A 23338-nucleotide genomic window follows, 5' to 3' on the forward strand; every position below is an offset into this window, starting at 1 on the left:
CAATTTAATTAACGCTACTCTAATCCTTCAGTGAAAAGAGCAGCTCCGGATTTCTTTGGCAACACTGTCCTGTGTACAGTAATGTGTCTTAATGTATTTCAAAATGCAGTTATCCAGGAGCTTTTGCTCCATTCCCAAGGTGGGATGAGCTAAGAAATTATTTTACAAGCACCGTCTTCTGAAAAGTGGGCTTGGAGATGGGCTGTGGTGGGGCAACATCATGAAATTAGTTTAAGAACCAAAAGATAGGAACCAAACCCCAACTCACTGGAATTTATTTTTGAAGTTTTTCTGCCATCTAAGCCAACCAAAGGGTTTTCCAGGGTTTTTTCCCCCTGTTGATGGGTGATTACAAGAAACAGGCTTAAAACAGCAGCGACAGCCTGGACCGGCGCTCAGCCCCATGCCTCCAGGAGGTACCGCTAGAAGCAGCCATTCAAAATGAGGCTAAAACTGCCAAAACTGGCAAAACCACGGCTGGGCTGGGTCTCTGGGGGTGTCTGCACCCCTGGGTGCACCTCTCCCGTCTCTGAGGGACAGCCCTGAGACCCAGGGTTTGCTGCAAAGCCCTTTTGGGTTTGCTCTGCCCCAGGGATATTAATTTGAACAAGCCAAATGCACCCGAAACCAGACCATCTGGGTCCTACGAGACCTTTCTTTTCCTGGTGCTTGCAGCAAATATTTAACCCACGCTAACGCTTCTCAGCTCCAGCACGGAGCCTGGAAACGTTTAAGATGTGGCTAATGAGGACTGGTCCAGGAATATTCCATCAAAGGGTTTGTAGCTGGGCTTTTATTTTTTTTCTCTCTTAGTGGAAAACAGCTATTTTGTAGAAAATTAATTTTTAAGAGGAGTGAGAGTTTTTCAAAGCCAGTTTCATCCTTGTGTGTGTTTTTTGCAGGAAAAACAACGAACGCTGCCTGGCTTTTGGCAGCTTTTCTAAAAAAAATGCTGTTTAGTTTGTTCTTTTTGTTGTTATTGATGATGAAAATTAATAACTGTGTGTTTTAAAGCCAAAGTTTTTTCTATGGCATAGAAAATGCTTTCCTCCTCATCCGTGATTACAACTGGCTACATGCCAGGTTTTTCTGTTTAAAATTACAAACCCTGTTGCTTTTAAGTCTTTTTATGGATGTTTGCAGACTATATTTTGTTGGCTTGATATGGATGGACAGGGATGGACCTGGCCACAGCACCTGGTTGTGGGAAATAAAATTAAATCAGAGCTGAACAGACCTGGGGCAGGTGCAAAAATGGGGAGAAAAATTCAGGATGGAAAATGTTTCGACAAAACAGTTCCCATTGCCCAACAAGTTAGACTAAATAGAAGCTTTCTCCTCCAACTTGTCAGGTAATTACTGAAGCAGCATATGGTATCTCCTTGGAAGCATTGGAAGGGGACCAACACCAAGGAAAGCGATGGAGCCGGGTGGGATTGGTGGGAGTGGGCGTCAAGGGGGAATAACAGGGTTGGGACTGAAGTTGGAGGAGTTGGTGGGCGCTTGGGAGAGGGTTTGAACCCGCGGCTACGGTGCTGTGTTGTTGAGTGGTGGTGAGGTTGGATGGGGATGCTCTACATGGCCAAAGGCTGTGGGGAAAGCTGGCTTCACCCTCAGCACTGGGGTGTGTTGGGGGCTGGGGAGGTGTTGGCAGGGAGGAGAGCCTCAAATGGGACCCCCATGGGTGGGCAGATGCAGGGCTTGAGCAGAAAGCGAGACACATGGACATCCATCTGACATCCCTGGGAGGGAGAGGAGCCTGGTTACGGGTGGGGAAGGCAAAGGCAAGGCAGGGCTTTGTCATGGGGGGTCCCAGCTGTGGGGTTGTGTTCCTCGTCATGACCCCCATCACGGGAGGGTGGTGGGGAGTGATTCTGGTCATGGTTGGTGGGTCTTCAGCAGAAGTGCCTAGAGAGCTGTGGAGGCACTCTGGATCAGGGGGTGGAGGGACAGGACGAGGGGTGAGGGTTTGAAGCTGGAAGAGGGGAGATGGAGATGAGATGTGAGGAAGAAATGTTTTCCTGTGCGGGGGGTGAGGCAGTGGCCCAGGGTGCCCAGAGAAGCTGTGGATGCCCCATCCCTGGAGGGGTTCAAGGCCAGGCTGGATGAGGCTTTGGGCAACCTGGGCTGGTGGGAGGTGTCCCTGCCCATGGCAGGGGGTGGCACTGGGTAGGCTTTAAGGTCCCTTCAACCCAAACCCTCCTGTGATTCTGTGATTTTCACCAGCTGATGACCAAACCATGTGTGTACCTGTAACAGTTGGTTTTAGCCTCTAGTGGAAGAGGGGGGTCTGGCCTCGACACACTGTATTCATCACAGATTTGGGATGTGGAAACCTCACATCACCCATAACTCGGTGATGTGTCTGAGCCAACTTCAGCTGCCAGAAGCATGAGCTCCTTTGAACTGAACACACTTTTTTCATTATTTAATTACTATGTTGTCTCCCAAGTGGCCTCAGGCTGCATCAGATTTGGGGCAGCACGTGGGGTGCACCCATGCTTTCAGTATGAGAGACCCTCTGCATAGTAGAAATGTCACTGGGGGAAGGAGGAGTTTGTTTCAGTAAGATGGGAATGCATTTAAAATTCTGTAACTAAATATCAGCTAGAAGGTAGATTGTCACCTTCTGGTTTCTGTAGCTTGGAAGTATGAGCCAAGATGGAGAAATCCTGGATCTCCGTGCTCCAGGAAGGGTGAGCCCTGGGGACAGGCAGGAGTGTGAGGACCAGGAGCCTGGAGATGCTTGTGGTCCCGCTGGGCAGCAGCAAAGATTTGGGCTGAGTCCTGGGTGTGCTCTGCTCATGGTCAACGCCACTGCTGGTGTTCCTTCCTTGACACCCAGAAGTCTGATCGTCCAGGTGGAGCACGCCCAGCTGCTTTTGAGCAGCAGAGATTGACCAGAGATAATTTTTTCCCAGAGGGACAACCATGCCCACACCAGTGGACACCATCCCACCCGCCCCAGCCCGCTAACCTCCTCCCTTCTTCTTCCAGAGGAGACAACGTTTGAGGCTGGAGTCAAAGTCCAGATCCACAGCCAGTCTGAGCCACCCTTCGTCCAAGAGCTGGGCTTCGGGGTGGCCCCTGGATTCCAGACCTTTGTAGCAACCCAAGAACAAAGGGTAAGTCCTAAATTTCATTTGCACACCAAGATCCCTCCAGTGGGTCCATGTGAGAGGTTGCTTCCATGTATCAATGACCCTTGAGAGACATCCTCACGCTTAACAGCTATTTTTACGCCTTATTTGAAATAGTTTCGGATGAGCTTTTTCAGCGTTACTTCCCGTGTATCGCCCACAATCCTTGTAATTTTGGCCAAAGAAGGGACATTCCCTGCTTTGCTCTTTGGTTATGGTTCAGCTGTGGCAGTGGCTCAGCTCAACTTTCCAACCTGCCAAGGAAGGATGCTTTTTGCCAGAAAGCTCCCGCACTCCAAGGATATAAAAAGAGACAAGAGGAGAGTGTTTCATTATGTTGATCAGCGTGAATCCTTCCAGGTAACACAGAAATAGTCACGTTATTTATTATACGCGGTGGTGGGATGCTCATGGCTCAGGATGCATCACCCTCCCCGAGTCCCAGCAGTGGCGCATCGTCACAGCACAGATGGGTGCGATGTGACGTGGCGTCATTAGACCCAAATCCTCTTTGGGCACTCAGAAAGCTGGCCAGCAGAATATTTTTTTCCCCTATTCTGGCCCCGGTGCTTTCATTCCTAGCCCTCCTGCCTCATTGTCTCTCTCATTTTCCTTCCTGTTCTTACATCCCCCCTCCAATGAGACGTAAATCAAGTTGAGGAAAGCGAACGCGACCTGTCAGAGGGTTTGCTCTGATTAAACCTCCGTGGAGATCAGAGCCACAGTTCTTACACTTCAGCTCAGAGCAAGGCGAGGAATTCACCACCAAATACATCATTACAGCATCTCTCCACAGTGACCAGGTACCAAAATACACCTGAAGATGCTGCATGGATGCAGATCTTCTCTCCTTCGTTACGGCACGCTTGCCTGTAATCATCCAGGAGCTAATGAACGGTGGGGGTTCCCGGTGGGCGAGCGCCAGGTGGAAACTTCTCAATTAAAGCAGAGAAATGTTTCACCGTTGTCAGTTGGTATCTCGTGGGAAGTCCGTCGGGCTGGAGAAAATGAGCAGCTTTATAAGCGCGCAGGGCTCTCGTTCAGATTGTAACGCCTTCGTAACGGCGAAGGCAAAGGGCTCTTTGGGGGCTGAGGCAGCAGCTGCTGAAGTCCAAAGCAGAAATAAGCTTGGAAACCCATCATGGGCATTTTTCGTGCCCATGACACAAACCCTTCTGTGCATCCCCAGCGTCCTCACCTCACTCCACAGCTGCTTTGTGCCATCCCAGGGGACCCAGCAGCATTCGGCGTTGCTTACATGGGACGTGCTGCAAGAGAAAGAATCTGGAAGGATAGAAAATTGATGAATTAGCACCAGAACTATTGGCAATAATTATCAGGGGTTGAGTGCCTTCTCCATCCCCGCCCATGAAGCAGTCTCGGGGTCTCCATGCACCAGAACGGTGGCGCTGGGCTCAGCCCCAGGCCCACAGCTGCCGTGGGCATACATGGAGTGGTGGGGTCTGGATACGGCCCCAGGTTTAGGGCCAGGTATTGCCTGTGATGTTGTTGTGGTTTTACACCACTCAGCCACTCGCTCACCCTCTTCTCCCCCCTGTGCAGAGATGGGGGAGAGAATGAAAGGGGTGAAGGGAAAACAGACTTGTGGGGTGAGATAAGAACAATTTAATAACTAAACTACAATAATATTGGAAATAATAATAATGATAATAACAGTGATATACACAAATATACAAATGAGTGACACACGGTGACACTGCTCACCACCCCATGGCCAAGGCTCAGCCCGTTCCCAGCCAACAATCCCGGAGCAGGGAGAGTCCTGAAACCACAATCCCGGAACGGAGATAAGAGCCTGAGTGTCCGAGAGACCAAGACGACCCTGAGAGAGGGGTGACCCGGAGGGAGACAACCCGGAGCAAGAGAGAGAACTTCCAGCCAGAGCCTCCCCTCTCCCCTGGCCATGCCGGGCATGGGATGGAACAGACCATCGGCCAGGTTGGGTCTCAGCCCTAAACCTGAGGTCGAATCCTGGGCTGGTCACTGGGGCTGTGCTCCCTCCCATCCCAAGGGCATCTCCAGCTGTTTACCTGGCACGTTGTGTGCCCCCTTGGCAGGCAGAGCCGGGCAGGACATCGTGTTGTGTGGTACAGCCGCCTGATACAGAAAGTATTTGGCAACACCTCCTCGAATCGAGCTCGCCTAGCACCACGAGCGGTAATTGGAAAGATTTGTCTTCCTTAAGCATCCCGGATGATTCGGGAGCATGGCTGGGAGCTGGAGCCTGCAGTGAGGATCTCAAGGACTTTGTTTTAAGATGGAAATAAAATAAATGCTGGAGATTTTGAAGACAACTGCTGTAAATCTTGCCCATCTCATTGCCAGCATTAACCTTTTCATTATTTCTATTAAAAAATGAGATTTCCTATCAGGAAGACAGCCAGCTGAGAGAGAGGGAAAAAACCCATCCCTCCCCAAATCCCTCCTTCCAAGCAGGGAAGATGTAGAAGACAGGAAAAACAGATGTGGGGGACTCTTAGCTAAAGCGTGTCCCTGCTTCTGTGGGTTTTGCCAGAATTTTGGTGATGGGAGAGGGAAGAGCAGATTTCTGCTTGGGACCAGGGGTTCGGTAACCAGTTTAAAATTATCCCGCAGGCTGTGAAGCCTTTACCCAGATGACCCGGAGGGCTCTTCAAGCTGTCTGCCTGGAGCATCCACCCCAATCCCTCCTCTCCATAAAGTCATTTTTTAACCTATAATTAGCATTACAGCTTACACACGCTCCTGCCTCCTCTAATTGCCCCGCAGGGACCGGCCAGGCATCACCCACCTTCTCAAGCCCTGGATGCACAGCTGTTATTCACACCCCTGATTTAGGTTTGGTTTTTTTTTTTTTTTCTACTTAAGTTTCTATATCTGGGGCAGGCACGTGCTGCTCCTTCAGTAAGTCAGATCCAAAGGTGGAAAAACCCATTAACATCACCCAGAAGACTGAGTCAGGCCATTTATTGGGGTCCTAAACCATGTGTTTTACACCATGAAACATAAATGAAACAATCCTCCAGCTGGAGAAGAACAGACATAAAGATAAAGAGAAGGTCGTTTCACGTCTCCTAGCTCAGAGCACCCTCTGTGTTAGTTAAAAGCACTTTTCCGAGCGATTAAAAAAAAAAAAAAAAAAAAAGGTGAGGAATTGGGCAGAGTTGCCTTGGCACCATGGTGGGAGCTGTGTGTCGTCTTTGAGATGGGTTTTGGGGTGAAGGGATTTATTCATGGCTGCGTTAGAGGCTCGTGGCTTTATTTCTGGCTCTATTACCACCTCATATGGCTGTTCTCAAATCTATGCCTTGGCTCCCGCATCCCAGTCTGGAAATCAGAATATTTCCTGGGGTTTACTGATTTCCAGCCACTTAGTCCAAGCGAGGACTTGTGTCTTGGTGCTAGAGCAATAAATCCTGGATCTTTCTACTGAGAGATTTCCAAAAGCCCCTTGTCAAAGGAAACTCTGGCTCTGTGAGGGTGTGTGATCTCGTTAAATCTCCCTTTAAAATTAGCTGTCAGCCTAAAAAAAAGGAACAAAATTGGCTTCTCCCCTCCTCCTGCAGTGGCTGAGCCCTTGGATTCCCACGGAGGGACACTTTTAAGATCCATTTACCCGTTTGGGACCGTTAATGCAGTGGTGACATCGTGCTGGTTTGCACGAGTTGCATCGTAAGAGGCACTTTGCTCGCGGTATCAGTTGCAGGTGCTGAGTCAGCAAAAGCAATCGTACAGAGGGAATGCGGGCAGGAGGTTTCCTCCAGAAAACGTGGTTGTTGAGTTCTATCAGCCAAGCTGGTTCTTTGCTGCGGACTCGTGCCTAAAGGGAGATGTTCTCTGAAATCTCAGACTGGAGTGACCTCCTGAAGTTTAAGGGGAGCCAGGACAGAGGTCCCCAAAGCGACCCAGGAGGTGGCACAGCAGAAGGCATCACATGATGATAGTTGCGATTAAAACAAGAGTGTCTTGATGGAGGACGGTGGAAAACATCTCTTCTGGATGACTTGCCGTACACCATGGCTGTGGCTGTGTCTGAACATAGCGTGAAAGGAGCTGGAGTGGTTTGCATGGACGTGCGAGACTGTAGGTGCTGGTTTTGGGGGTTTTCACACCATTTTACGTGGACAGAGCCGGCCGCGGTCCCCACTGAGATGCTCCAGCCGCACAGGGGAGCAGTTCCCATGGCAGTTGCTGAGTCTAATGAATAATTTTGTTTTTTTCCTGAATGGGCAAAACCCTAAGCAGGCTGGGGACACGCCGTGACACCCCCCTCTGGGTGGGTCCCAAGGCAGGGCAGGACCACCCCACGCAGGGCAGTGCCCTTCCCCTCCCGCTGCTCCTGCCTTTGAAGGGATCCTTCTCCATTTTTCCCTTTTCCCGGCTGTTCCAGGTGAGCCTGGGGCTCTACCAAACCCTTCCAGACCTTGTGTTGTCCATGGCCTTGGGGAGGCTGGACTGCCCCCCGTACCCCTGTGCCGGACCTTGGCACCAAGGCATGGGTGGACACACTGGAAATTATATTTCAAAGGGCTGATCCCCTGGATAAAGACAAAATCCTCATGGATTTTGCTCCTTTTAATCCCCTTTTTCCAACTGAGTGTCACAGCATCATCAATCGCCGCGTCTCGGCAGCATCACGCGAGCCTCTCCCCTAACGGATGGGATCCGAGAACGTTACATCCCTGGCTCGGCTGCTCCCCGCTCCGCCATCGGCACGACACGTTAGAGAAGATGAAAAGCGCACTAAAAATGGCAATTTCTGCCAACTTGGCAATAAAAATTTAAGAGGCTTCAATTAAGCAACAGGTTGGAAGATGGAGCAATATTGTTTAATAGGGCTCTAGTGTGCCTCGGAGACTCATCCCCTCGTCATGCGTGCATGGGACAGAGAGCATCAGCTACCATCAACCGCCGTGTCAACAAGTGTGATTACAGAGGCAGGAAAATGGGACTCGGGTCTGGCAGCGATGGCTCTAAAGCCCGTATCTGCAAACATGATGTAGGCAGTGGCGTTTGTAAATTGGGAGCAATTAAATAGCATTTCCCATGTTTCCTAACCCTCGCTCAGAGCATCTTCTGCTACCTACGGTCTTACACCTCCTCCTGGGAAAATATTCACTCTCTGATTTCTTTCCGTTTCCTTCAATCCCACACATTCTCCCAGTTGATTTCCTCCAGTGTATCATCAGACTCTGAATTAATTCAACACCGAGAAGCAAACCGGCCGGCAGCGACGGCCAGCCGCGTAGAAAACATCATTGCACAGGAGCAGTTCAAAGCAAGAGATGTAAGAAAATGATGATGTGGCTGGTTTTCTAGGGCAGCAGGGTGGTTTTGCTGGTTAGGCATGAATCAGCCTGTTTGTAAAAGGATGGGATTGGAGGCAAGGGATGGAAACCAGTAAGAGCTGGGAGCTGTGTGTCTGAATTGGAAAGATTGGATGAGGCTTTGAGCAACCTGGGCTGGTGGGAGGTGTCCCTGACCGTGGCAGGGGGTTGGAACTCAATGATCTTTAAGGTCCTTTCCAACCCAAACTGTTCTGTGATTCTATGAAAGGGCTCGCTTCGGAAGGAGGTCGGGAAGAGAAGCCATCAGGGATGTGGATGAAGTCATGGTCTGGGTGCTCCTGCCAACCCTTCACCATATTGTACATATCCGTGGATTTAAAAAAAAAAAAAAAAAAACAAAACAGAAAGCTGCTCACTGAGGACAGGAGAGCTTCAGAGAGTCCAACTCCCACCGCGCACCCCCCGAATTGGGCACCGATGGAAGAGTTTGGCCAATGGAGTCCAATGATGGAAGAGTTTGGCCAACGTAGCCCAACCAATACAGCCAGTGGCGCTGGGCAGAGTGAGGTGGGAATGCTTTTGCTGCCTATAGATATGCCAAAGAGGTGACTGGAGGGGAAAGTGCAGAGTTTATTGTGATTTAAGACAGAGTTTGCACCTGAGCGAAGGGTACAACTTATTTTGGGGAGGCTAGAAGCAAGTTGTAGATGGTCAGCAAAGCAAACACCATAAAATGCCATCGTGGTAGCAAACCCAGGATGAGGCTCAGAAGGGGCTGCCCTCGACTTTTTGGGGACCCACAGGAGGTTTCAAGATTGCTATTTGGTTTGAAAAATTATTTCCAAGGAAATGGGGACCTGGAGTAGGCTGGAACCCCAAAATGACTTTTTTCTTCTGGTGCCAATTCACCTGGGGACTTATGGGCTGTATGAGTGCCCCGAGCTCTGCTCAGCAGGACCTTGCAGATGCTGGAACAGTTAAGCTCAGCTCATGTCCTTAAAGACAAGGTCTTTGGGGCTCACATGAAAGGAGCAAATGGGAAGGAACAGGCGTATCGAAGGAACAGGCGTATCGCACCGGCACGGCGAAGGGAGACGGCAAATAGACAACTTACAGCATCATTAACTGGGAGATGATGCCAACGAGGTGTGTGTACGCCGAGCTTTTTTAAGCATTTTGCACGTGCTAAAGCTGCCTGGGGTTGAAATTCTATTAAGTTGATGCTATTTGATGTCTCATTAAAGAATGGAGGTTTCTGGTTATTATTTCATTTGGAGCAAATGCAAACACACCCTGTCTGGATTTTGCGATGCTTAGGGAGAGGTTCACATCCCTCCTTCATGATCACAGCCTGGAGGTTGGTGGCATCAGCTGGGGACCCACACATGGAGGAGGCGGGAAGAGGGGCTGAGCTGTGGACCGGAGCAGAGTCGATGCAGGATGCATCCCCAAAGCTGGATTCATTGTAGAGCCCGGCTGCAAACTGGACTGAAACCACCCCAACCTCATGCTGGAAACGTCTCTGCTGTATTTCCACATCTTCCCTATTGCATAAAATTAAACATGCAGAAAAAACAGAGATACCACTTCAAATAAATGAAAAAAGAGACCTCACCAGCTGCAGACAGATGTTGGCGGGTATCGGGAGGCTCGGTGCCAAGAGCAGCATGTGAAGGGCAGCGACACGGCCGGGAAAAAGGGCTGGGGCAGGGAGGGGGCTGTGCCCAACAGCCCCCACCTCTGCAACCCACTTCCCCCGACTTTGCCAAGAGCATCCCTTCCTTTCCTTGCGTTTCGAGCAAGCGAGATCCATCCTGCTTTTAAGGAGACAAGTCAATTTGTTCCTTTTCTTTTTGGCGCCTGCCAGTTGGTAACCGATTGTCGTAATCCCTAATAGCCGGGATCAAGAGAACTTAAAAAGCATTTCGTTCACTAATTAAGTATTAACGATGGTGAAAGCGCGAGGACGTGAGTTTGTCAACCTCAATTAGAGGCTGAAGCTGGATTTCTATAAGCATGAGACCGCGCGGGGCTGGGGAGGGCTGGGTGCGGGCAGCCCTTGGAAAGCTGCCGCGGCGGCGGAGCAAAATTAGAGCTCCGAGCTACTCTCCTGCAGGAACCGAGGGCAGGAACAGTCCCTGCTGCCTTTACCCTGCTTTTCTTGTTGCTTTTTTGTTGTTTTTCCCTCCAGCTTCAAAGAAAAATAGGGGTTTTTTTGGTGGTCACAGAGGAGGTTGGAGGGGAGCAGCTCAGCATCCTTGGGCAGCCTCCCCTGGTCCAGCACCGCAGCCCCAAATAAGCATCATCTGGAAGAGGGGAAAGCGATGCTTTCAAGAGGAAGAGACCTCTGCGTGGCTGCACGCCGCCCAGGAGGGGAGGTGGAGGAGAGGAATCAAATCCAATTAGCGTCTCTCCCATTTACGTTGTTTACGTGGCAGTGGTCCGCGGGATTGTTCCGTCACACCCGCTCCTGGTTGCCGGTGAGGGAGGCGGGCTGGGCTCCCGGTGCGCTCTTCCAAGCGATGCAGTGGCCTTGTTAGCATCGTGGGCAGGAAATTCAAATGTCAAATGTCTAAAATTAGTTGCTCGGGCGGCTCTCCAGGGCCGAGCGCTTTGGATGTAAAGGTTTTGCTTCAGTTTGGAGCCCTGAGAAAGCGCCCGTTGTGGCAAGGAGGGGGTTAAGGAGGGATGCTCTTGGATGGATTCACCATCCCGTTAACCCCAGGGCTTGCAGGGCATGGGAGAGGCGGGGGGAGCATGGATGGGGCTGGTCTGCAGGGGATGAAGCCATGGGGCTGGAAGGAACAGGACAGGGAACCCGCCGTGGGCTGCGGAGGAGTTTGACCCCTTGGTTTGAGTCTTTTGCTGCAAGGTGCAATGTTTGAGAAGTAAAACCCTTCCCAGGGAATCCCCGCAGATTCCTGGTGCTGGTCTAGGGCCGGATAGCCTCCTCTTTGAAGGATAATCAGGAACATTGGAGACGACCCAAGCAGTCCTGCCAGTCCTCCCCTGCACTGGCCAGCAATGCTGCTGTGGCTCCCAGCGCCAGCCACGGTAACAGCAGCTGCCTTCAGGGATAATTGGAAATAAAAGGTCAGGACAAGAGCTGACTACATCAGAGACTTCGTATCTTGGTGCCTGCTCAGCACAACCACCTGGGAAAGGCGAAGGGGAAATTAACTCCATCTCAGCCAGAGCCAGTACAGCTGGGACCAAATCACCTTTGGCTGGGGAGGCAGGATCTGGGCTCCCCTGTTCCCCGTCCCCGGTGATGTGCCGTCTCCCTCCAGAGAGGTCCCGCCTCCGTGTCTGGCTGCTGATCAGTCTGGAGTTTGCTTCTGATTACAAATTACAGGGAAGCGATGAGTCTTTCAAGCCGTAATGACGATGGAGGCTCCAGGTAACAGCCCTTGATGAGCCCCTTGGAGAGAGAAGAGTTCATGGATGTGCTCAAGGGAGGGAGGGTCCGACCCTGCCAGCCCAGGGAGCTTTGGCTCGAAAATCTTGCCTGTAAGGAAGAAGCACAGATTATCTGTCAAACTCCAAATGAAGCCTCGTTGCTTCCCACCGAGCTGGCGATGGAGGGGGAAGCGCACGGATCCTGCCCTGTCTTATAGAGGCATAAGAAATAGGGATTAATGTAAAACAAAACCGAGGTGCCTGTGTCGCATCCCATAGGGCTCTGCTCCACGGCCAGGATGTTCACTGGGGAAATTTCCTTTAAAAAGTCAAAATTGGAGCTTCCCTGGAGTCTCCCAGCGGTCCCAGACACAACATGCTTTTCTCCAAAACAGGGAAAGCCTTTATAAAGCAGAGCAAAAAAAACCTCCACGGGTGTTCAGTGTACCAGGAGGGATTTTTTGCTCTTAAGTATCAGCAATGAGAGCGGTGGGGAGAGCTAGAGTCCGGCGTCTGGCAGGGGAGATGTGTTGCACCAATTCCTGGATTTTTAGGAAGCCAAAAAAAAAAAAATAATAATTGTGTGTGTGAGTGTGTGCATGGCCAGGGAGCAAATCCCCAGGGAACACCACGCTTTTGGGGAGATGAAACCCAGCTTTCCTCTGGGGTCCAAACCATCACTCTGTTAATGAAGTTGCATTGATTAGGGTTTAATTAATCATTCAGCCCATGCACCTCGTGCAGCCGCGGTGCCAGTTCACGAGCACCGTGGCTCCGATCCAACGCTGGCTGAGCAAACGTGTGTAAGCGAAATATCTGATCGCAACTCCATCGTTTCCTGATCCCGTCACCTCCATTCCGAAGAAAATTTAAAGGGCTTAAAAGATTTGTGTGTAGCTGTGCTTGGAAGAGAGCTTGATACCATCTGAGACCGCAATTATTTATTCTCTTTTATCATCCAACGTGCAACATATGGGCCCCTCTCTCCACCGCCGATGACTAAATGATGGCATCTGGCACTCTATTATCCTGCGAGCGTAAGGCAAGCGAGAAAAGATCCCCTTCAGACAGCCCTTCGCTATTGTCACAAAGACGCTCTTGATATTTTCATTCCAAGGTGCTGCTTTGCTAACTTCTAAAACCATCCCGTTCGAAGCCAGACCTGTTTTTTGGAGGATGCTGAGATGGCTGGGAATTGGTTTGGTTTTTTTTTTTTTTCCCCTGAACGCCTCAGCTGGTCCCCGCAGATGGGATCCCGCCATCACCTGCTGCATCCTCGCACCTGATGTGGATGTTATCTGCTCTTCAGATGGGAGCTGCTGAGCGCAGGGATGGGTGTGTGTCGCTCCGAGCAACTGAAGAGCTCTCGCTGTGCTGGTTTTTCAGAGCAGCTTGAGCAGCAGCAGGGATTTGGGCAGATTTTGGGAATGCTGGAGCTCAGCGAGCAGCCCAGGCACCCATGGGCGATGCCGGCTCCAGCGTGCAGAGCATCCTGTGCTGAAAACTCCCGGTGCTGGAACGGGGCTACAGGAGAGCTGGGGGGGCTCTGGGTCAGGGGGGGCAGGGACAGGCCGAGGGGGGAGGGTTTGAAGCTGGAAGAGGGGAGATGGAGATGAGATGTGAGGAAGAAATGTTTTCCTGTGCGGGGGGTGAGGCAGTGGCCCAGGGTGCCCAGAGAAGCTGTGGATGCCCCATCCCTGGAGGGGTTCAAGGCCAGGCTGGATGAGGCTTTGGGCAACCTGGGCTAGTGGGAGGTGTCCCTGCCCATGGCAGGGGGTGACACTGGGTGGGCTTTGAGGTCCCTTCCCACCCAAAACATCCTGTGATTCTGTGATTCCTGGATGGGAACCGCTCATGGCAACTTGTTCCTAGGGAAGGAATTACTTCAGCTTGGGTTCAGAGCTTGTCCAGCCCCACGGGATAGGATCACCCTCTGACACCTGGCATCTTCCCCAACCTCTCCTTTAGCTCCCACGTTTTGTGTCCCTCCAAGGCAGACTGTTCCCGTCCCCAGCTGTCCTCCCCACAAGATGTGTTCATCTCAACATCTCATTTGTCTCTTCCCTCCTGCAATTTAAGCCCATTTGGGGGTTTTAACATCTCAGTGATCCGTAAGTCAAAGCCACGGGGAGTGGCAAGCTGGTGCACAAGGTGAGCATCTTTTCATGGGGTGCTCTGGAGAGCTGGAGCTCTGCTCCAGGAGCTCTCATGGGGCAGACCTAGAGCAGAACATGGGCTCCAAATGGCTCACACCGTGATAATTTTGCTATAATTACCCCAGGTCCATGCCTGAATCATTCATGGCGTCGTTATTTATCCAAGCAGCATCTGCAATGTGCCTCCACTTCATGGGTCATCTCTTTTCTCCTCCCTTTCCCACACATTTCCAGAAAAAACCCAAAACCAGCTCCGTAGAGCCTTGCCTCTAGCTCCTAGGCTCCTAGTCCATGGACGCGTGTTTACGTGTTTATTTGAGGATGTGATTAATGTGGCTACATTTTTTTTAAAGGAATGTTTTTGTTCAACCGACGTGCTTCGCCAGCACAAACCATGCTGTGTTTGGAGCAAAGCACAGCAAATTGGACGCTGTTTTCAAACACAAGGAAGGAGGGGTTCGGGGAAAGCTGTTTTCTGCTCTCCAGCAAAGAGGAGCGCAGAGCATTTAGCAAAGAGAAACGGGAAGGGATGGCAAGCTGCAGGGAGAAGAGGAACAAGGTAGATTTGGCCATGGGGGCCAGAGAGTGACTGTTTTTCCTCCAGCATGTGCTGGGCTCTGAATTAAGGTTTCTGTGGTGGATTGTGGAGCCCTGCTTATCTTGTCTTTGCATTTTTGTTAAATAAAGCGGTTAACAGCAGAAGGGTTTGCATTGCGCCAGCACTGAGCAACTTCTGAGCCTCAGGCGAGCTGGTGTGCAAAGAGGGGAGGAGAAGGCAGGTTCCTCCTCATTATGGGGTGCGGGGAGAGGGGATAACCTGTACCTAGCTCCACAGGGCTCTCCCTGAGTTTGGAAAAGGACATGATTGACTTGTCTGCCTTCTCCGAGGCTGCAGCAAGGCACCGCTCCGCAGCCCAGCATCGCCTCCCATGGCAGCCCCGCTCCGAGCAGAGCCATCCCTCCCTGGGGAGCAGGAAGGTTTAAGGCTCTTTATGGCAGCACTACACCCTTTTCTTGGCATTTTTCACCTTCTGCAACAATCTCTAGTTGCTGAACTGGTTTCTTGGTCCTTTCCATGTGCTTCCCAAGTCCCTGGAGCTCTCTGAGGGTTGTGAGCTGCTGGAGAAAGGTGCCTGAAGAAGGGAACAGCGGCAGCTTTGCTCACACCAGGGCAGTCACAGCCATCGCCAGGTTCTCAGTGCCACCCCATTCTGCTCCTTGGTGTCACCAGGTCTGCCTTGTCCCCGTGAGTGGTGCAGTTTGGAGGTTAGAGTAAGCCGGAGACAGAAGGTGTCGACATTCGGGTACCAACAACCCCATGTTTGCTCTCACCAAAGGCGGAGATGATTTGCCGGTCGGAGCCTCCCCTTCAGTCCCTGCATGGGCAAGATTTTCCCAGTGGAAAAGTCACCTTTTGTAAAAAGACGACAGAGCTTCACTTGGACAGCCTCTGGTGCTGCATGTCTCCATGCACCATCCTGCTGTGGCTCTGCTCCCGGAGATGCTGGGCTGGAGGGATGCAGGAGAGCAGCTCTGGAGCAGAAGAACTTGCTAAAGGCTCTCGCTTGGCAAAAATCATAAAATCACAGGATAGTTTGGTTTGGAAGGGACCTTAAAGCCCACCTAGTGCCACACCATGCCACGGGCAGGGACACCTCCCACTAGCCCAGGTTGCCCAAAGCCTCATCCAGCCTGGCCTTGAACCCCTCCAGGGATGGGGCAGAATCACGCTGTGACCTTTCCTTGCAACAGCACCGCTTGGTCCCCGCTTTAAAAACATCATTAAAATTGTACTCTGGGGGCTCCTCTGCGGCAAGAAGATGGAGATGCTGCATCCCGCTCCTCGCTGCCGGTCCCCGGCGTCCCCTGACACCCCGCTCCTCCCTCTCTTGCAGCTGACGTACCTGCCTCCGCCGTGGGGTGAATGTCGCTCGTCGGATATGGGCTTAGACTTCTTTCCCGTTTACAGCATCACGGCTTGCAGGATCGACTGCGAGACCCGCTATATTGTGGAAAACTGCAACTGCAAAATGGTTCATATGCCAGGTCAGTGTGCTTTGGGGGGGGACAGGGACCCCAGCCCTCCACCCAGCCTGGGTCATTCAGGGTTAATGAGCTGCAAAGGGACCGGGGATTGAAGGAGCTGGGAATACCTTTCAAAAAAAGGATTTGAAAAATGCCCTGAAATGGGGGCATGACGTGGCAGAGGGGACATGGGTCTGATTTTCCCTTATTTAGCCCCCAGGTGGTATTTCCAGCAGCCCCCTCCTCAGTTTGCATGAAAAAGCCCCCAGGGCACTGCAGTGCCTCTGCTGCCCATCCCCTGCCTGGGTTCCCTTTGCTCAAGGAAGGCCCTGGTGGTCCCAGCAGTCCCCAAGTCCCTTGCGGCAGCGGTGGCAGATGCCCGCTGATGGCTGTGTCCTTTCCGTGCAGGGGATGCTCCCTTCTGCACCCCGGAGCAGTATAAGGAATGTGCAGAGCCTGCGCTCGGTGAGTACCGAGAGATCACCCCAGGTACCACGGGTGTCCCAAGCTGGAGGGACTTCCAGCAGCATGCATCCTCCTTTACTGGCAGAACTGGGGGGATGTAGAGCAGCTGCAACCCAGCGATGGGTTTTGATGAGACCCAACTTGTTGGGAAGGGCTGGGTGCACCCCAGGATAAAGTTTCTTCTGGTTCTACGTGGGGCATGGGGTTCCATCAGCACGGAAACCCTTGGGATAATGGGCACCCCAAGATATAGAATTAGTCATAGAGCCATTTGGGGTGGAAGGGACCTTTAAAGGTCATCTAGTCCAACCTCCCTGCATGGCCATCTTCGCCGAGATCAGGTTGCCCAGGCTTATGTAGGAGAGGAGCACCTCTGGGCCTGGTTTTAAGTCTGGGTTTGGGATGGAGGGACCCATTCTAGGTCTGGGTTTAGGAGGCTCAATCTCAGCATGTTCCCTGAGCAGATGCTGGAGCCTCCAGCAAAAGGTTTCTCTCCAAGATGTTGAGGATGGCCATGCAACAAAGTGGGAGAGAAATGGCCAGGACTCCTGCAGCTCTTCTGAGATGTAGCTCCTTGGCCCCTCTCTGGGTGGCATGACCTCTGCTCCCACATCTGCCGTGTGTCCCCGACTCCTTGAGATCTGACTCTTGTGACCTTCTCCAGGTTTGCTTGCTGAAAAGGACAGCAACTACTGCATCTGCAGGACACCCTGTAACCTGACCAGATACAACAAAGAGCTCTCCATGGTCAAGATCCCCAGCAAGACCTCGGCCAAGTACCTGGAGAAGAAGTTCAACAAGTCGGAAAAATATATCTCGTGAGTGTTGCAGAAAACAGATCTCCTTTGCTTTTTGAAAGGACAATGTCTGTAAAGCCCCATTGGCCATTTAAACCAGCCTGTGCTGAGACCAGACCTTGCCAATGCCTCCATCACCAGACGTATGTCCTCCAAGGAGGGTTAAGGTGAAACCCTTGAAGAGATGAGGTGTAGGTTGCTTTCTTCTCGGTAGATGTGTTTCCAGACAACTCTATGTTCCTTCCCTGGCCTATCTTCATGAGCATACTCCATACCCACCAAAAAAAGTGCCAAAACTCCTCTATCTTGGCAGGGAAGCCCAGTCTTGCTGGCCCTGTCTGAGATATGGCTGCTCTCTACCTAAGCCTGGGCTGTGGACCTCAGGCAGATGCTGTCTGGGAGCTCTCCCAGCCTTGGGCACATTATTGAAGCTGTGAGAGTCATTCCTTATCGAGCATCCTTTGGACTCCTGTTGTTATCTTCCAAGTGAGATCCAGAGCTCTGACCCTGAGAGATCTTGGGGAAACATTTTCCAGCTTCTGCTGAGGCTGCCAGAGTCCTAACGGTGCTTCTGGTCTTGGTCTCCAGGAGGTCCAAGTGTCTGTGGGTTGCAGAGGACCTCAGAAAGAGAACAGTCAGGACAGAGAGGGGAATAAAGCCCCCAAATCCCATTTTTTTCTCTTCTCCCAAAGCACACGAGGCCACTGATGGGCTGATGCTGTTGTCCTCTTTCTACAGAGAGAATATTCTTGTGCTGGACATATTTTTTGAAGCACTCAACTATGAGACAATTGAGCAGAAGAAAGCCTACGAAGTGGCAGCCTTACTTGGTAAGGAGAGACCAGGGATGGAATTTGGGGTCTGTGGGAGCCTGTGCTGGAGTCCGTGTGTTGATGGGACAGACAAGGCGCTAGGGCACAGCTTCTGTGCATTGCCTTGAAAATCCCAGCAAGGTCCAGACACCTTCCTGGCCAGCACACCTTCAACCCCATCTCGTGTTTTCCTTCTGACACCAGGAATGTCCATGGACCACAGCTGGTCCCCATGTCACCTGTGAAGGGTTAACACGAGCTGCTCCATCTCTGCTTGCTAACCAAGGTCCTGTTATTTGGAAATCCCGGGGTTGAGAAGGTGATGGATGCTCTCTGTGGTGTCCCCCATGCTGGAAGGGCAGTGTGTGGAGGAGGACAAGTCTTAAAACCATCTCCCCATCACCTCTTAGACACTCCAAATCCATCCTCCTTCGAGCCAGGCCAGCCAGGACCCTGAGCTCTTTGCCTTTGGATGGTGCCCCGCAGCTTGATGGAGAAGGTGGAGGAGCTGTTGGGTTGCTCAGCCTCAAACTGGGTCAAGCTTTGGAGGTGCCAGCTACAGATTTGGGTGCTTGGGACCTGTTGGGTTTGGGGATGGAAGTGTTTGGGCAGGAGAAGCAAGCATGCTCTGTGCCCACACTCAGCCTTGAAGTCCCTCCATGTGCCACCCTGAATCTCCAAATCCCTCCGGGCATGCCGGGAGCGATCAGCACCATCGTTTGAAGGCTGGAGCCGGGCCACCCCATGGGGCTGGACACCGCAAGCCCGTCCTGGGATGGGGACACCATGGGGAGCAGAGCACCCCACATCCTGTTGGGTGCCCCCACGTCACCCCACAGTGGTAACTCTCCAAAAAGTACGTGCTGTGAGCCCTCCTGCACCTGCTGTGGGATCCCCAAGAGTGCTCCAGCGAGGAAGAGGAGGCTGGTGATGAAGGCTCTTCGACACAAGCCTGCTTATTTGCACAACTTCACATGACCCTCGTTCCCGGGGCACTGTGGGCTTTGGGCAGAGTCTTGTCTTCCCCCAGTCCCCAGCCCCTTCTGAACCTTCACTTTGTCCCCCAAAGGTGGAGCACCCCAAAGGTGCCCCCCAAGCACCTTTTTCCCTCTTCTCCATCTCATGGACCCCCATTGCCAAGGTCCCGTAGCCCCTCCACCCATGGGTGCCTTTGCTCTGGGGAGCACCACAGTTGAACCGTGGGGGTTTTGGGGCAAAATCCTTGAGATTTATCTTCCCTGAAGCACAGGGTTTGGCATCGCACAGCATCTCATGTCAGCAGTTATCCTCCCAGCAGATTATTGGAAAGACTTCACCTCTCCCCATGGTGCCTCCTCCGCCCTTCCCCAGCCCTGGGGGTCTCCGGCACACAGCCTGGAGAAGCTCCCCTAAAAAAATCAGGCCACCTTCCTTCCCTCCCTTTGGCAGGTTTGTGTTTTATCTCAGCTCCAGGGGACATTGCCTAATTCTTCTCCAGCATCTTTCTCCTTCCCCCACCCACCCAGTTTGGGAATTGGGCTTTGGGGTTCCTGGGACGAAGCCTGCTGTCGGACAGATGGCTTCTGCGGATGCCAGCGTGCACCATCGCATCCTCATTAGGCTTCCAGCTGATGGCCTCGTTAGCAGGAGAAATACTTTGGTGGCTTGCAACCTCCTTCCTGGGATGCTTTTCATGGCATTACAGCTGTTGGTTGTGTTTCTGGGGGGGGGGGTCATCTCTTGCATTTCCCCACTTTTTGGGGAGGGCAGCTTCACCGCAGTTGTGTGGGTGTCTCTAAGAGCATTTACCCCAGGGGTAAAAACCATCCACGTCTTGTCCTCTCTCCTAGGTGACATTGGAGGCCAGATGGGGCTATTTATCGGTGCTAGCATCCTCACTATACTAGAGCTCTTCGATTATATATACGAGGTAAGACCCTCACCCTTCGCCTTGTTCCTCTGGTGGGGGGTGGGTTCAGCCTTGCTGGTGCTCATGGACCAGGACCCTCCATGCCCAGTGTACCCACATGGATAATTAATGCTATCATTAATTATTATTAATGATATAATTAATTATTATTAATGATACTACATAATGAATGCTCTATGGTAGTGCTCTATAGTCAGTCACAGCGATGTAGGGGTTCAGGGGGGGTCTCCATATGGGGGGGCTGGAATGCAGCCATGGCATAGCCAGGTTTGCTTGGCACCCTGCCTCCACTAACGAGGTTTGCTTCTCGCTTGGCATAATTAAGCACCACCTTCATATGGCTGTGCTGCTTCCCACCCTGACACTTGCACTGCCTGGGGTGCTGGCAGGGGACCGGCTGCTGCACCCTCCTGTCCCCATCCCTGGCCCCAGTTGGGCTTCTCCCGTTATCTAATAAAACCACCTTTAATTAACACCTGGGTCCCAGTCCAGCCATCAGGCAGGAGGAGCAGCAAGGCCAGACCTTGTACCGCTGCTCAGGGGTGGAAAAACCCCAGTCCCTGGTATTTGCCACTGCAGCTCTGCCAGCAGCCCTGGAGCAAGGAGCTTTCGAGGAAGCACCGAGATGAGCTCCAGCCTGATCCCGTGGCTCCATGGTGACTGAGAGCAGCTGCTCCGGAGAACAGTGCAAACCCTCTTTAACGGGAATTATTGCAATAAGCAGTCTGGAGGGGATGTTGCTTTATGGCAGGCCCCCCCCCCCCCCCCCCCCCCCAACAGAGGTATTACAAAATAATCTTTTTTTGCCTAAGCAAGTTCCCCCAGTGAACGCTGATGTCTCAGCCCAGCAGCACAGCTCAGCATCTCCCAGGGGATTTCGGCTTTTCTGTGCTTGCTGGTCCCATGCTGTCCCTCCAGCATCCTCCGCCGCTGCCCCTGCGAGCGCAGAGGCAGATTCCAGCTGCTCTCTGTGCCCTCCTGCCATTTGGATTTTTTCCACCCCATTTTTTTTCACTTCAATGGGCCACGGTCCAAAATAATCCTTCCCAGAGCATCCTCCCTGCCAGTCATTGATTTTCCTCCCCAGTCTTCATCGCCACATTGCAGAAGGCTTCGTGATGGAGGTCAGGCTCATGGGTTTTGTTTATAAACGGGGAAACTGAGGCAGGGAGAGGGGCTGCACCAAGATGACCCCAGGGACCCGAACACCGAGCGTGTGTCCTGTTTTATGGCAGGAAAGAATGAATTTATGGCTTGGGATAGTTTCAAGGAGGATGCAAACACCTATGGACACAGGCAGTTCCCGGCAAATTTGACACATCCCAGCCCAAGGTTCTTTGTCCTTCTCCCTGGGAAGGTGCCTCCTGCTAATTCAGCTCATCTCGTTACCTGGGGATTTTAATAGCTTTGGGCCCCCTGCACCCCAATATTCAACATCTTAGACCTGCAGAATCCAGTGCTCTCGTAGCCCTGTCTCCGCCCTGTATCCCTGTTCTTTTCATCCCATGGGATACTGCAGTCAGGGGTTGTTCATGTGCCAAGCCAGGGATGTCAGGCAACCACGGTCTCTGCTCCGAGCTCGTTGGGATGTCTTGAAAAACCTCTTAATATTATTAAAGTCGGGATGCTGGCTTTACATTTTGAGACCCTCCCCATCACAGTCCCTTCTGGGCGGCTGGTAGAACTCGGTGGCATTATTCTGCAATAAAATATATTGAAAATTACAAGCATAAAGCTCATAATGGCTTCTGAGTGCAAACAAAACCTGCGCCTCAGTTTATATCTCAGGCTGAATGCACACGATATTTCATTAAAATTGCCTATTCCCGGCTTTCTTGGGGTTCCTTCGTAAGAAGCTAATAAAAAACCTCAGAAAAGTTTGGATTTTTCTTCTCTGTTTTACTCCTTTGTTTGACATCTGCTTATAAATCTTGGCAAATAGGTTCCTCTTGCTGGTTTTTTTTTTCTTTTTTTCTTCTTTTTTGGCAAACATGACTTCAGAGAGCATCCAGTCTCCTTGGAGAGGCTCCCCGGGGATGCCCCAGCAGGTTCACCCAGCGATGCCCTACATGGGGCATCTTCACGGTCATCTGTGATATCCACCTGTGACAGATATTTAATCCACAGCAGACAGGGAGAAAAGGAATAAAATGACTTAAACAATGGATAATCAACATGGTTGATCGAATCTGCTCAGGGTTTCATCAAGGTGGGGCTCAGCACACCTCAAACTCATTGAGTTTTCAACCAAAGCATTTGCAAACCCTTTGAGATGGCCAGCAAACACATACAACTATTGTTTTCCGGTGGGTTAGCCAAAATTGGATGAAATGTTGACCCTAGAGATGGATTTTGCATCGTTCACTCAACCCAGTCCTCTTGGTCCTGCCCCAGGGGCTCATTGGGGTCCCGAATCCCCACCACGCGTCTCTGCGTCCCAGCCAGCATCCACCTCACTTCCTTAGGAACTGACCCATATTTTAACTTTTTTCTTTTTTTTTTTTTTCTTTCCTTTTCCCCAGTGGAGGTTTTTCAGCAAAACTCACTTTTCAGCCTTTCTGGAATTTCCCTTGAAAATACATTCTTGAGCAGCAGAGGCTGCCAGGGTAATGTGGCTGTGAAAGGAAGCGGCGCTCACATAGCTGACATTTTTCAATAAACCCCCAAATATATTCCAAAAAATTGAGGTTCTGGGTTTTGGTTTTTTTTCCATGTGAAGAGCTCAGTTTTGACCCATGAGGTGGTTTTCTTGGAGAGATTGTCTCCTTCTCCATACCCTTTGGAGGGTATCCTCCAAACCCAAGACATTGGGTGCCCACCTAGGCAGGGCAGATGTTCTTGCCGACTTTAACCCAACCTCCTTCTTTTGCAGCTGATCAAGGAGAAATTATTAGACTTACTGGGCAAGGAGGAAGAGGAAGGGAGCCATGATGAAAACGTGGTAAGGAGCCCTGTTGGGAGAGAGGAGGACGTTTCCTTGACATAGGCAAAGGAGCTCGATGCCAAGTTATTTCCAACTTGAGTTATTTCCAAAGGATTGATGCTATGGTTGGCCAAAGAAAGGAGACGGAGGTTGGGAAGGGACGGGGAGCATCCGGTGGCTCTGGGGTAACCCTGTCCCCTGCTTTCCGTCCGCAGAGCACTTGCGACCCCATGCCAAACCATTCGGAAACCATCAGCCACACTGTGAACGTGCCGCTGCAGGCTACCCTGGGAACGCTGGAGGAGATCGCCTGCTGACACCGTCCGAACCACTCCACAGTGCCAACACCTAAGGAAGGAAAACTGCACAGGAAAGCAGGGACCGAGCTCAGGTTTGCAACAGGGGGAAAAAAAATATTAAAAAA

At 51.6% G+C, this 23338-nt stretch overlaps 1 protein-coding gene across 1 annotated transcript; it reads left to right on the top strand.

Moving 5' to 3' along the window:
• Positions 1-2997: 2997 nt before the first annotated feature.
• LOC104470721 (acid-sensing ion channel 2) lies at positions 2998-23335 on the top strand (the record flags this gene model as incomplete). Its single annotated transcript, XM_010085753.1, has 8 exons — positions 2998-3125; positions 15879-16029; positions 16417-16473; positions 17138-17291; positions 18009-18100; positions 19912-19991; positions 22864-22932; positions 23130-23335. Coding segments are annotated over 8 exons (833 nt in total), but the record flags the coding sequence as incomplete, so codon positions are not given.
• Positions 23336-23338: the final 3 nt, after the last annotated feature.

This window comes from Pterocles gutturalis, unplaced genomic scaffold (genome assembly GCF_000699245.1).
Source record: "Pterocles gutturalis isolate BGI_N339 unplaced genomic scaffold, ASM69924v1 scaffold19920, whole genome shotgun sequence".
Taxonomy (NCBI): domain Eukaryota; kingdom Metazoa; phylum Chordata; class Aves; order Pterocliformes; family Pteroclidae; genus Pterocles; species Pterocles gutturalis.